Here is a 13,781-nt window from a genome sequence, read left to right on the forward strand (position 1 = left end):
GCTTATCAACATGACAACACCGTGTCCCGACATACTGTCCCTTATTATCGTAGTCGGGTAGTGTACACTGTTTATTTTTGCACCGAGGAGCCATGTGTGTCTGACTGTCTGAGTCTGACTGTACGTTGCCTCGGTAAAAACAAAAGGGAAGCCTGACGTATGCTTCGCCGTACGACGTGTATGTTAAACAAATAGCTGATCTGCAAGCTCACAACGTGTCGCCTCCGCAACACGTTGTGAGCTAGTAGATCGGCTATTTAAATATATATATATATATTTTTTTTAAAGTACCTAAATATTGCTTTGATGCACATATTATCCTTAGGAAGTATTAAGTTGTTTTTATTAGAATATGCATTTAGGGCTGGACCACACATGGACCTAGCTGCAATTTCCAACTCTAGATTCTTTTTTATAATGGTATGAATCTAGAGTTGCAATACCCTCCATTGACTCACCAGTCCCCACCTATCCAATAAATATAGTTTTTCTATAAGTTATTCATGCATCCCTCTTTTATCCATCCGGCGAGACGGGTCGCCGCATTTTGAAGTACCAAGTAACTTCTCCTGGTGCTCCTCTGAGTACTAGACCAAAAAAGTTGTGTGCAGCCCTGTCTAGCTGTTCCCCACTGTATTACACTGTACCATGGCTCCCCCTAGTGACCGTTTATGGTGCGTGCTCCAGGCTGCAGCAGGGCTGGTGCGCATGTGCACAACCCTCTATGTGTGTTCACACACAGCTGTTAGCAGTGTGGTTTGAAAACACTTTAATAATAAAACTACAACTAAAAGGTGTGTGAGAGAGAACTATTTACAGAACAGAAGTCCCATGAAAGAGTTTAAAACATCTAGAAAAGGATCAACGGAGAGAAATATCAGTGAATCTGTGATCTGCTCGTTAGGTCTTGTTGATCCAATGATCGGTCAGGCCCGCAGAGAGAGGTGTTACGGTGAACTTGGTGACCCGACGAAATATGTGACCGTCTTGTGGACTTGACATAATAAATAACTCACATGGTGATCTTTAAATACGAGCCTGCCTAAATACCGCTAGGTTGAACTCGGCTGATAAACAAACCGCAGTGGTTTACGTTCGGACACTGACGTCACGTGACGTCTAGAGACGCTGGTCACACATTTCAGCAGGTCACCAATATCACCGTGACGTCACACCGCCATGCTGGACTGACCGAGTGGCTTTGGAATTCAGCTCTAAGAGACGGTGTTCCAGAAGCTTCATTGAAATCTACACTTTTCAGGTACAAAATGAGTATTGATGCTCCTGAATGGTTGAACGCATTGTTATGATATCTTGTTTGTGTTCAGATTAACATTCTGACCGAATATGGAGTGGTTTGGAAATGCTACGTTAGCTAACAAGGGTCTGGTGTGTCGGTTTGTAATGAAAACAGATTAACTTGAAATGGCGTCTCCATCGTCCTAGTAACTGCAGATGTTCCACCATGGTCCTACACGGACCCTACACTGCGTAGCTGTCGTCGTCAATGTCAAATTAAACAAAACATACCGATCTGATGTTGTTGAGAAACAGGAAGACAATTCGCCTTCTTCCTTGATTGATTGATTGAACTATTTATTAACAGTTTGCAGAATTACAGTACATTTCAAGCACAAACTCAATACAAAGACTGTTAACTGTGAGTGAGTGGACAACCCAATTAAGCATTACACTTGTTTACAAGAGGGTCCACCTTGTTCAATTCATCAAAAACATTTAGAGACGTACAAATAGACACTTCTATATATAGTCAAAGAACAGAACAGGAATTCATCATAAGGGAGGTAAAAAGGGAAAAGAAACATATACAGTGAGGGGGAAAAGGCGTGGGGGGGGGGGGGATTCAGATTTTACGGAGGCCAGTTTCGAATTGCAGCCGTCCGTAGGTGCCCTTTGAGAGCGGTTTTGAAGGAGTCGAGGGATTTGCATGTCTTAATGACTGTTGGTAGGGTGTTTCACATTTTGGTGGCATAGGAGCGAAAATAATTCCTGTGACATATGTACAACAATACGTTTTATAAATGCAACTCTGAGTAAACATATGTGTCACATTAACTATTCAGCCCATGTAATGCGTCAATACACGCATAAATACACTGTAAATAAATTAACGTTTGTTTCGGACGTTATTCAAACTCCTCCGTTTGTCAGCATAAAGTTTCCCAGTCATGGATCGACTACAGTGCGCCATTGTGACCACGACACTGTGTAATCTTAATCAAATATATAGTATAAAAGCAAGCCATCACAACTCAAAACAACAGACATGGGACCTAGATTAACTTGAGATGTCATTCACCACTGAATGATTGAGGCCCCTGTGGCTCTCTCTCTTCTCCTCTGTCTGCCTTTCCTTCTCTATTTCTATTTGGTCTTTGGCATCATTCTTTGTTTTCAAAAAGCAAGATTATAGGCTACAACGTTTTTTATATTTTATTTGTTCTCACTTTCTGATGGACGCTCCAAGGCCTGGCTTTCTGAAATTACATCATAGGCCAGCCAAGTGTATGGATTTTAAATGTTTGTCAAGAGCCTAATTATAAATGTCCCATCCCAGCCAAAGTCTATGGACTGTTTGTAGGGTCAATGTTTATAAAAACAAAACATTTATAGGATGGGCAAGAATAACGACCCTGTGTTGGTGATGGAAAGTTGTCGTGTGTACCTTGTATTGACGTGATACTGTGTGTGCAGTCATGCAGATGTGAATTGACACAGATTTTGTGCCTGACTTGTAATAGGCCTACAAATATTATTAATCAAAGAACAAATTTAACATTACCTTCAATAATTTGGTCAATATTCAATCATTTGTAGCACATTGGCATTTCAGACACTTTTCCATGCATAGCCTATTTAGTCTCATGTTTGTAAAACAAATCTAACCTATCGTCATATTTACTATTTCTGAGTAGCCTGTTTATAAATAATGGTGAATTTATGTGATGATGATGATGGTTGGAGATGTTGGCAACTAATCTGTATTAAACAGGAAATAAATGTTCCTGATGTTAATGAGATCTCAACTTAATCTAGGTCCCCATGTCCATTTTGTTTCCATGGCTGCACGGTTTAGATGATTTGATTATGATTGCACAACATCGTCGCTAGGAATGGCGTGCTGGAGTACGCTCCGTGTCTCGTAAACTTTATGCTGACAAACGGAGGGGTTCGAATCCGTTTTTTTATTTATTCATTCATTCATCGATACGTTTATTTTGATGCATTACATGGGCTGCATACTGTATACTGTATACTCCAATGGTGATGGTTGCATTTCTGTTGGAGATACAGTCACAGGAAGACGGGGTTGTCTTCCTGTTTAATAACCACGGGTGCAGTACTTAGTTTAGACAGTACTTAGTTTAGACTAGTCATTGGGTTAGACCAGTCATTAGTCCTACAACTACAACCTATCTACCTGGTTTAGACTAGTCATTGGTTAGACCAGTCATTAGTCCTACAACTACAACCTATCTACCTGGTTTAGACTAGTCATTGGCTTAGACCAGTCATTAGTCCTACAACTACAACCTATCTACCTGGTTTAGACTAGTCATTGGCTTAGACCAGTCATTAGTCCTACAACCTATCTACCTGGTTTAGACTAGTCATTGGGTTAGACCAGTCATTAGTCCTACAACTACAACCTATCTCAAACCTATTCGACCCTAAACAGATTAACAAACATGAAAATAAAGAGGAATTTTGCAAATAGGACGGATGACCTACTTAACGGATACAAAATTATACCAGCATATAGGAAGAACAAAAACTTGAAAGATTACCTTGTACATAGCAAACTAAAGGAGACAGACAGACCGATACGCAAGAAACCGGATTACTTCAGACCTAAACAACAAGTGAAAAATAGAACCACAATGAGAATGGTGGGAATAAATCAAATCATACAGGCTAATACTAGTAACTGTGTCTATCTAATTACATGCAACAAATGCAACCTACAATATGTGGGTGAAACTAGAAACACAATAGCAGATAGACTAAACCAACATAGATATAATATAAATAATGCAAAAGAAACAACTTTATTAATTGTTCAACATTTCATGACCCATGGGATTAGTGCCTTGGAGGTTTGTGGATTAGAATCTAATCAAACCTGGACAGAGGGGGAAAGGAGATATGCAGAGAAGCAGTGGATTTTAAAATTAAACACCAAATTTCCACACGGTTTAAACAATACCAATCCAATAGGCCTACAGGGAACAGGATAGTAAACAAACCCTTAAATGCTAAACTCCTAAATGGCTCTTAATTAGAGCAGGCCAGGACAATAGCAGTAACACAAAGCCATTCAGATTCAAAATCAGACCATCTTGGTCTGAGGTTGACACTAATGGGCTTGATGGGTGGACTTAATCCCCTCAAAGGTTTAATCATCAAGGTTGAATCATCAATCAACACTTTAATCGTTGACCTCAGAGGTATACGACTAGATTAAGCCGGACTAAAACTAAATATAAGATTGAGACATTTTTTAAGACTAAAACTTAATTGCCCAGACTCTTCTTCAACCAAGATGGCGAAAGCAAACATTCTTTGTTCGGTACTCATACAATAGTTTGGTACAAAACACTGAAGTCCTTAAACCAGAAACCTAACCCTCCCACGGGGCAGCACACCTAAACCTAACCTTAACACATGTCTAACCAATGACTAGTCTATACTAAGTATGCACCCCCGACAAAACATAGGCTAAGGTCCACATCCACAATGCAATGTGAGTGTCCGTCTGCCCAAGGATCGGATCGGATTGGGTATGTTTTGGCATTGTGACAGAAAAAAAGTGCCATTTGCGAGGACAGCTACGCATCCTGTCGCCGTTAGAACATCTGCTCGTTTCTACGGCGGCGGATGGCGCCATTTCAAGTTAATCTGATTTAATTACAAACCGACACACTGGACGTGTGGTCAGCTAGCATTAAGCTACCGAGATGCTTTTGATTGATTGAAGTGTTTATTAACTGTATGCAGAATAGGTACATTTCAAGCACAGTAACTCAAAGCAAAAACTGTGGACGACACCATAATATAGCCTTACACTTGTTTACAAGAGGGTCCAGCAGAATATGGGGGGAGGGCGTTAACATTTGTCATTTGGGAGCCCTGTTGTGTGACATGACGAGCTTGTAAACAGTGACTTTTCCATGGCATTACATACTACTTTATTCACTTAGAATGGTGCAGATTTGCTCAGTTCATACTTGTGCCATAACCCATAACAGAAGGACTTTAGAAGGAAGGATTGTATTGTCTGAACTTTCTATCAAAACAATCAAAGTCAAAACAATCAAAACAAAGTATCGAGCAAATGTGCACTGACGGCGCACAGAACCGTGGATGCATAACAGACTACAGCCAAGCACTCGTCATTTAATTAAGCCACATACACATTTATATAATCTATGAGATTTTAATTGGGTGTCTAGCTGGTCATGATTGGGTGTCTAACTTCTACGATTTTATTTATAATAATATATAATTGTAATCTATCTACAAACTAGTAGTGAGCTTGCAGATCAGCTATTTTCAATTAACAGATTTAACAGTTAAAAATCACCCGATCTACATTGTATTTTATCTTGTTAAAGTGTTCTTGATTAACGTATTAATTCGGTTAAATTAACACCAGAAAATTGCCAAAACAAAAAAGAAATATAGCCTATTAAAAGTATATGAAAGCCATTTAAAATGTTTATAGAATACACAGGTGTATTCTATTAATGACATCATGCCACTGCACTGCAAAAGACGTAAAAGTCAACTGTCAATTAACTAGCTTATTAAAATAGCCAATCTGCACAGCCTGGTGATCAGCTTCAAGGGTGCACGGTTCATGTGAACCTCAGTTTTCCTCCATAAGAATTGAGATCTCGATTCTCACACGATTCTCATTTTTCCAATGAAAATATTTATTGTTTTTAGCCTGTAAAAGATTCACAATGTGGCCCCTGGAGCAACTAGGCTTTAAACACTAAACTGGACATGTGAGACAACATCAAAGTGCTTGACTTCTCTCTTAATAATCTCTCTTGTTGCAAAAACACAAGACTAAGAGTAACTAAAATGAAATAATTGGACAGTGTACTACTGTGTCTTTAAACAAATTGCTTGATTTAAACTTCTTAAAGTCTCTTGGCACAGTCACGGTGGCACAGTCGGTAGTGCTGTCGCCTCACAGCTAGAAGGTCCTGGGTTCGATTCCCGCTGGGGGCGCTGGGGGCGTGTTCCCTCCTCCGCGTCATCAGTGCCCATACCCGAGGCGGGGATGGCGAAAGGGCCTTTCTGTGTGGAGATTGGTTGCATGTTCTCCCCGTGTCCCCTAGGGTAGGTACCCTCACATGGTTCTCCCCGTGTCCCCTAGGGTAGGTACCCTCACAAAAACATGCAGTAATCCTGGTCTCTAAACTACCTCCCCCTGGCCAGCCGGGGTGCCTGATGGAGGGGAAAGGAACTAGTCGGAATAACGTGTTCCTTCCACGCGCTACGTCAGGCCGGGGAAACTCTGTCAGGTGAAAAGAAGCATCTTGGACTCCTCATGCATAGAAGGAAGCGCGACTGTGGCTCAGGAGGTAGAGCAGGTTGTCCAATGATCCATGGGTCGGCGGTTCGAATCCCGGCTCCTCCTCCTGTCTACATGTCGAAGTGTCCTTGGACAAGACACTGAACCCCAAATTGCTCCCGGTGTGCTGGTTGGTACCTTGCATGGCCTCCGCTGCAATCGGTGTATGAATGTGTGTGTAAATGGGTGAATGTAATGCACAATCTATGAAGGCGCTATATAAATGCACCATTTACCATTTACCATGAGGTCAAGTCCGCTGCCCCCCAGATAATTGACACTGGGTGAAAGAATGGGTTACAAAATCGTGGGATAAAATTTTAAAAAGTATCTTGTAGCAAAAACACAATAAAATGAATTGGACACTGGACAGCCAACTGTAACCTGACTCCACCAGCTGGTGGCAGCAGTGAGTTCCTCCTCCTCCTGTTCCTCTTTAAGGAAGTTGCACCTCGTTGTCGCTCATCTTTGTTTTATTGTTGTACTTCTTTCTCTCTCTTGTTCTTATCGCCACTCTACTCCACCGCTCGTCTGCTGCTAATGCTAATCCACCTCCTGACTGTAAACGTCCTGCTGCTAGCCCCACCCACACTTGTTGCAGTCAGTTCAATGTGGGGTTACCGTAGCAACGGTGTTCCTGGCATATCAGCGGCATGAGGAGACATACGGGACACTAAAGCCATCATGTTAGTTTAATGCTCCAATAATAGCCTATTTTTGCCTTACATCGTTTAAGTATGATTGACATAGCAAGTTGTTATTCAGAAGCAAAACTAATGATAAAAACAATACACACATTCAGCATGACGTCATAGAATCGCCATCATTTAGAAATGAGATCGCACGTGTGTCAGAATCAACTATACCTTGCCAGCTTCACCACCTGGCTTACAAACATCCCTCTCACGGATGTGCTCTGCGCTAGTGAGCATCTACCAAGACACCATCATATATGGCCAATCTACCGGAAATCACCTGAATTAACTACTTCTGTGGTCAAATACATTGGAAACCCAAGTTCAGCACATTATACATTAAGAGTTCTAGTGCTTATCACGCGTTACCCGCATTTTAATCAAATATTCTACGCTGCCGAGATTGTTTTATTACCTTTAGAGCATACGCTGAAGTATTTGGGCTTTTGATCCGCGAAAATCCGGCCAAGAATGGTCCGTCGGCATGTTATGATCATCCACACCAGCGGCCATTACAATGCGGTACAGGGTCCGCCTCTATGAGGCATTGTAGTCCAAACAAACCCCATGTCCACTTACATTGAGCTCAATTTCCCAGAAGCCCTAGCAGCCCAGATGATGACTTGATTTCCGGTTTCGTCATCATAGCGCGACGGCCTCGTCATCAGCTCCCGGATAAATCCGCTGTTTCTTTTTAATTATTTTAAAACAGCGAATTAAACGCATTAAACAAATAGCGGCCGTCAAACTGTTTTAAAGAATACAAAATATAACCAAAATCTGACATTGTAAAGGTGACTAATCAATGATTAAATGAAATAAAATACAATTCCAGCTACTAGCACGGCACTCTGTGCCGCGATACGAGCTTGTAGATCTGCTATTTTTCAGAGGCCAAAGTTTAAAATAGTGGTTAAACGCTAAAGCGACACAGATGTATTTCCTTCCTAAATGGTTAAAGTCCTTCCTTATTCTCTTGATTTCAGACCGGAGTCCAGACTGCAGGTGAAGACGAACTCTCCAGACTCATAAGAACTACAATACCCATGATGCATCACTCCCAGGTGAAGATGAACTCTCCAGACTCAGCCAGGGACGTTTCTATTAAACAGGAAGCTGAAGACGTTTCTATTAAACAGGAAGCTGAAGACGTTTCTATTAAACGGGAAGCTGAAGACGTTTCTATTAAACAGGAAGCTGAAGACGTTTCTATTAAACAGGAAGCTGAAGACGTTTCTATTAAACAGGAAGCTGAAGACGTTTCTATTAAACAGGAAGCTGAAGACGTTTCTATTAAACAGGAAGCTGAAGACCAGCCACACCTCAGTAAGTTTCATGTTCTCTTCCTTTCTTTAACCCATTAAGACCTGAGACCAGATTCTACAAATGTCTTCTAGATCATGACAGTCTTTTGAACATCTGAAAACATTTTGTTCCAAGGGACCCCCAGAAGCAAAGATTTCAGTTAAAAAAAAGAAAGAAAAGAAAAACGAATAGTTTTAAAATAACGGTTAAAAGCTACGGTGACACAGATGCGTTCTCTGTCTAAATGGGTTAATCATTTTCTGTTCTGTAGGGCGTCAGGCACACATAACTTGAAGGCAAGTAAATTAACTCTATGGGAGCCAACCCTGGGCAAAGCCAGGAGGGGAAAGAAGCGTAGCACCTTGGTATCTCTTGTCTGTGTGTTGTGTGTGGATGTAGATTTGCCTCCTCCGGCTAATCAGATTGGGAACACCTGTTTCCATTCTCCTAATTGTCATCATTTACACACCTGCTTGCATAGCTGATGGTTGACCATACATACATCCCCGAAGTATTAGTTCCTGAATTACAGAGGGTTAGTTCACTAAGTATAGTGTTTAAGTACAGAGTAGTATAGAATGTTTAAGTACAGAGGGTTGGTTCACTAAGTATAGAGTGTTTTAAGTGGTTAGCAACTTTCAAACAAGTATTTGCAAGCTTAGCCCAGACCCATTTACAGACGCACAGACTCACAGACACATTTCCAGACGTACAGATTCACAGACTCACAGACACATTTACAGACGTACAGACTCACAGACACATTTACAGACGCACAGACTCACAGACACATTTACAGACGTACAGATTCACAGACTCACAGACACATTTACAGACGTACAGACACATTTCCAGACGTACAGAGCTACGCAGTAGAAATCTTTTATATAGATTGTTAAGCTACCATTGCTCCACATTTCAAGCTTTCATTGTCAGAAGTGCTTCTGTTTCATAACGTCATGCACTGAGTGGCATGACTAATTTACTACCAAATCAGAGCTAGTAACATGTTTTAAATTTTGTTTTAGAATTTCATGATTCAAATTAAATATTTGCTGTAACATTATTATTCATTTTGGTTTTTGGTGTACTGTCAAAGTAACTAAATATATTATTTCACACTACTTATTTTTGTATTTTGCAAAAATCTTTCAGAACAGTAATAACCTGTAGTTAGTAACAGTTTAGTCAATCCTATCTTGGTAGGTAATAGCTCATTTTGTACATGAAACATGGAAGAAGAATGGATTTACATTTTAGGAATCCAGTGTTGACCATCATGTTATGTTTCTGCTCCTAGACATCCTGCACATGGTTGTGTGTAAAGAGGCGGTTTCTCCTGAACAGGAGAGGAGCCCCAGTCTGCTCCAGGAGGAACCAGAGTCTACACACATTAAAGAGGAACAGGAGGAGCTTAAAGATGAACAGGAGGAGCTACTTCAAAGACCAGAGGAACCTGTTGGGTCAACGTTGACATTACTAGCAGTGAAAGGTGAAGAAGAAAATTATGATGATGAAGAAGAAGACATATCTTCCCACTGCTCTGAGGTTGATGTTGAACTTGAATCTGACACTGAAGTCACTGAAGACAGTGATGATTGGGAGGAGACCAGTGAAGACGATGATGACGAACGGCGTGACAAGAGTTTCAGGGACTCAGGTTCCCTGAAGAAGCACCAGCGTGTCCACACTGGAGAAAAACCTTTTAACTGTGAACATTGTGACAAGAGTTTCAGTCACTCATCTCTCCTGAAGCGACACCTTCGTGTCCACACTGGAGAAAAACCTTTCCACTGTAAACATTGTGACAAGAGTTTCAACATTTCAAGTAATCTGAAGAGACACCTTCGTGTCCACACAGGAGAAAAACCTTTCCGATGTAAACATTGTGACAAGAGTTTCATGGATTCAGGTAGTGTGAATAGACACCTTCGTGTCCACACTGGAGAAAAACCTTTCCGATGTAAACATTGTGACAAGAGTTTCATGGATTCAGGTAGTGTGAATAGACACCTTCGTGTCCACACTGGAGAAAAACCTTTCCGATGTAAACATTGTGACAAGAGTTTCAAATGTTCAAGTCATCTGAAGAGACACCTTCGTGTCCACACAGGAGAAAAACCTTTCCGATGTAAACATTGTGACAAGAGTTTCAGTGAGAAAGGTTCCCTGAAGAAGCACCTTCGTGTCCACACTGGAGAAAAACCTTTCCGATGTAAACATTGTGACAAGAGTTTCAACCGTTCAAGTCATCTGAAGAGACACCTTCGTATCCACAGTAAAATGTCAATATAGCGCCTTTATCCAAGGCACTTTACATAGATTGTGCATTCCATTCACCCATTCAAACACCGATTGCGGCGGAAGCCATGCAAGGTACAACCAGCACATCGGGAGCCATTTGGGGTTCAGTGTCTTGCCCAAGGACACTTCGACATGTAGAAAGGAGGAGCCGGGATTCTAACCGCCGACCCATGGATCATTGGATGACCTGCTCTACCTCCTGAGCCACACAGTTCTCACAGGACAATACATAACACTGTAGACGGTGTGACCTAAGTCACTTACATATAAGTGACTTATTTCCTCTTCATATACATATGAAGAGGAAATGATCACTTCTCCTTTAAACAGGTGACCACGCCCCCTCCTAACTTTCTCCCACTCTGTACATTTAGTGTTGTATTATTTACTGTAATGATATATTTTGTTGTTGTTTTTGATGATATTGATTTTTTGTTGAGGGGCGCTAGCTCCTCCTACTGGGCTTTGTCTTTGTGTGAACACAAACATGATGATTTGATTGGCTGATCATCACCCCATAGTGATGATTTGATTGGCTGGTGGACATATGATGACGCCAAAAGTGATTGGCCGGAATGACATTTTTGATGATTTGATTGGCTGAGCATGGAATGTGATGTATGATGATAAGACCTTACCACAAGTGTGACTTTTGTTCTTCTTCATGTCTATGAATTGATTGCATTAATTTGGGCCTGAATGGAAACAAGACCGCAAGGAATGATTTGCAGCTTGCAGAGTTAGTTCAGTCAGATATACTCAAGCATGTTCATGCTTCTCCTGACTCCGCCACATTGCGGCAGTACTGAGTTCACCAGTTCTCTCCTCCTGCCTGCATCTGGGATCTCTCAGTACTGAGTTCACCAGTTCTCTCCTCCTGCCTGCATCTGGGATCTCTCAGTACTGAGTTCACCAGTTCTCTCCTCCTGCCTGCATCTGGGATCTCTCAGTACTGAGTTCACCAGTTCTCTCCTCCTGCCTGCATCTGGGATCTCTCAGTACTGAGTTCACCAGTTCTCTCCTCCTGCCTGCATCTGGGATCTCTCAGTACTGAGTTCACCAGTTCTCTCCTCCTGCCTGCATCTGGGATCTCTCAGTACTGAGTTCACCAGTTCTCTCCTCCTGCCTGCATCTGGGATCTCTCAGTACTGAGTTCACCAGTTCTCTCCTCCTGCCTGCATCTGGGATCTCTCAGTACTGAGTTCACCAGTTCTCTCCTCCTGCCTGCATCTGGGATCTCTCAGTACTGAGTTCACCAGTTCTCTCCTCCTGCCTGCATCTGGGATCTCTCAGTACTGAGTTCACCAGTTCTCTCCTCCTGCCTGCATCTGGGATCTCTCAGGCAGAAACCATGAACCCGGAAGCAGCGGGACAAAAATATGATATCTCCATAATAATTTCGAGTTGTAGTCTTGTTAGGTTGTGTTTACATTGCGCTGTGGCACAGCTTCAATATGTCGTAAGTCTTGCGTTGATCACTCTCATACAGCCACTCATATCGCTCCTCTAGGGGCCTCATACAGCCTCATATCGCTCCTCTAGGGGCCCCATACAGCCTCATATCGCTCCTCTAGAGGCCTCATACAGCCTCATATCGCTCCTCTAGAGGCCTCATACAGCCTCATATCACTCCTCTAGGGGCCCCATACAGCCTCATATCGCTCCTCTAGAGGCCTCATACAGCCTCATATCGCTCCTCTAGAGGCCTCATACAGCCTCATATCACTCCTCTAGGGGCCTCATACAGCCACATATCGCTCCTCTAGAGGCCTCATACAGCCACATATCACTCCTCTAGGGGCCTCATACAGCCACATATCGCTCCTCTAGAGGCCTCATACAGCCACATATCACTCCTCTAGAGGCCTCATACAGCCGCATATCACTCCTCTAGGGGCCTCATACAGCCACATATCACTCCTCTAGGGGCCTCATACAGCCACATATCGCTCCTCTAGAGGCCTCATACAGCCACATATCGCTCCTCTAGAGGCCTCATACAGCCGCATATCACTCCTCTAGGGGCCTCATACAGCCGCATATCACTCCTCTAGGGGCCTCATACAGCCACATATCACTCCTCTAGGGGCCTCATACAGCCACATATCGCTCCTCTAGCGGCCTCATACAGCCACATATCGCTCCTCTAGGGGCCTCATACAGCCACATATCGCTCCTCTAGCGGCCTCATACAGCCACATATCGCTCCTCTAGGGGCCTCATACAGCCACATATCGCTCCTCTAGCGGCCCCATACAGCCTCATATCACTCTAGTGGCCTCATACAGCCTCATATCACTCTAGTGGCCTCATACAGCCACATATCGCTTCTCTAGCGGCCCCATACAGCCGCTTATCGCTCCTCTAGGGGCCTCATACAGCCACATATCGCTCCTCTAGGGGCCTCATACAGCCACATATCGCTCCTCTAGCGGCCCCATACAGCCGCTTATCGCTCCTCTAGGGGCCTCATACAGCCACATATCGCTCCTCTAGCGGCCCCATACAGCCGCTTATCGCTCCTCTAGGGGCCTCATACAGCCACATATCACTCCTCTAGCGGCCTCATACAGCCACATATCACTCCTTTAGGGGCCTCACAGCCTCATATCACTCCTCTAGGGGCCTCATACAGCCACATATCGCTCCTCTAGCGGCCCCATACAGCCGCTTATCGCTCCTCTAGGGGCCTCATACAGCCACATATCGCTCCTCTAGCGGCCCCATACAGCCGCATATCGCTCCTCTAGAGGCCTCATACAGCCTCATATCGCTCCTCTAGAGGCCTCATACAGCCACATATCACTCTAGAGGCCCCATACAGCCACATATCGCTCCTCTAGCGGCCTCATACAGCCACATATCGCTCC

General features: G+C 43.1%; 1 protein-coding gene across 1 annotated transcript; it reads left to right on the plus strand.

Annotated features, from left to right (window-relative positions):
* The first annotated feature begins 1,213 nt into the window (after nt 1-1,213).
* LOC306914084 (uncharacterized protein) lies at nt 1,214-12,600 on the plus strand. Its single transcript, XM_079490986.1, has 3 exons — nt 1,214-1,261; nt 8,289-8,628; nt 9,908-12,600. The coding sequence occupies exons 2-3, from the start codon at nt 8,349-8,351 to the stop codon at nt 10,900-10,902; spliced, it is 1,275 nt and encodes a 424-aa protein (XP_079347112.1). The 5' UTR covers nt 1,214-1,261; nt 8,289-8,348; the 3' UTR covers nt 10,903-12,600.
* The last annotated feature ends 1,181 nt before the right edge of the window (nt 12,601-13,781 follow it).

The sequence above is a fragment of the Electrona antarctica genome (assembly GCF_951216825.1).
Source record: "Electrona antarctica genome assembly, chromosome: 21".
NCBI lineage: Eukaryota > Metazoa > Chordata > Actinopteri > Myctophiformes > Myctophidae > Electrona > Electrona antarctica.

Excerpts from the sequence above, each read along its gene's own strand:
- LOC306914084 (XM_079490986.1), top strand. The coding sequence starts at position 8,349 with ATGATGCATCACTCCCAGGTGAAGATGAACTCTCCAGACTCAGCCAGG. Across the intron at positions 8,629-9,907 it reads TGAAGACCAGCCACACCTCA|ACATCCTGCACATGGTTGTG; the intron begins GTAAGTTTCATG and ends TTCTGCTCCTAG.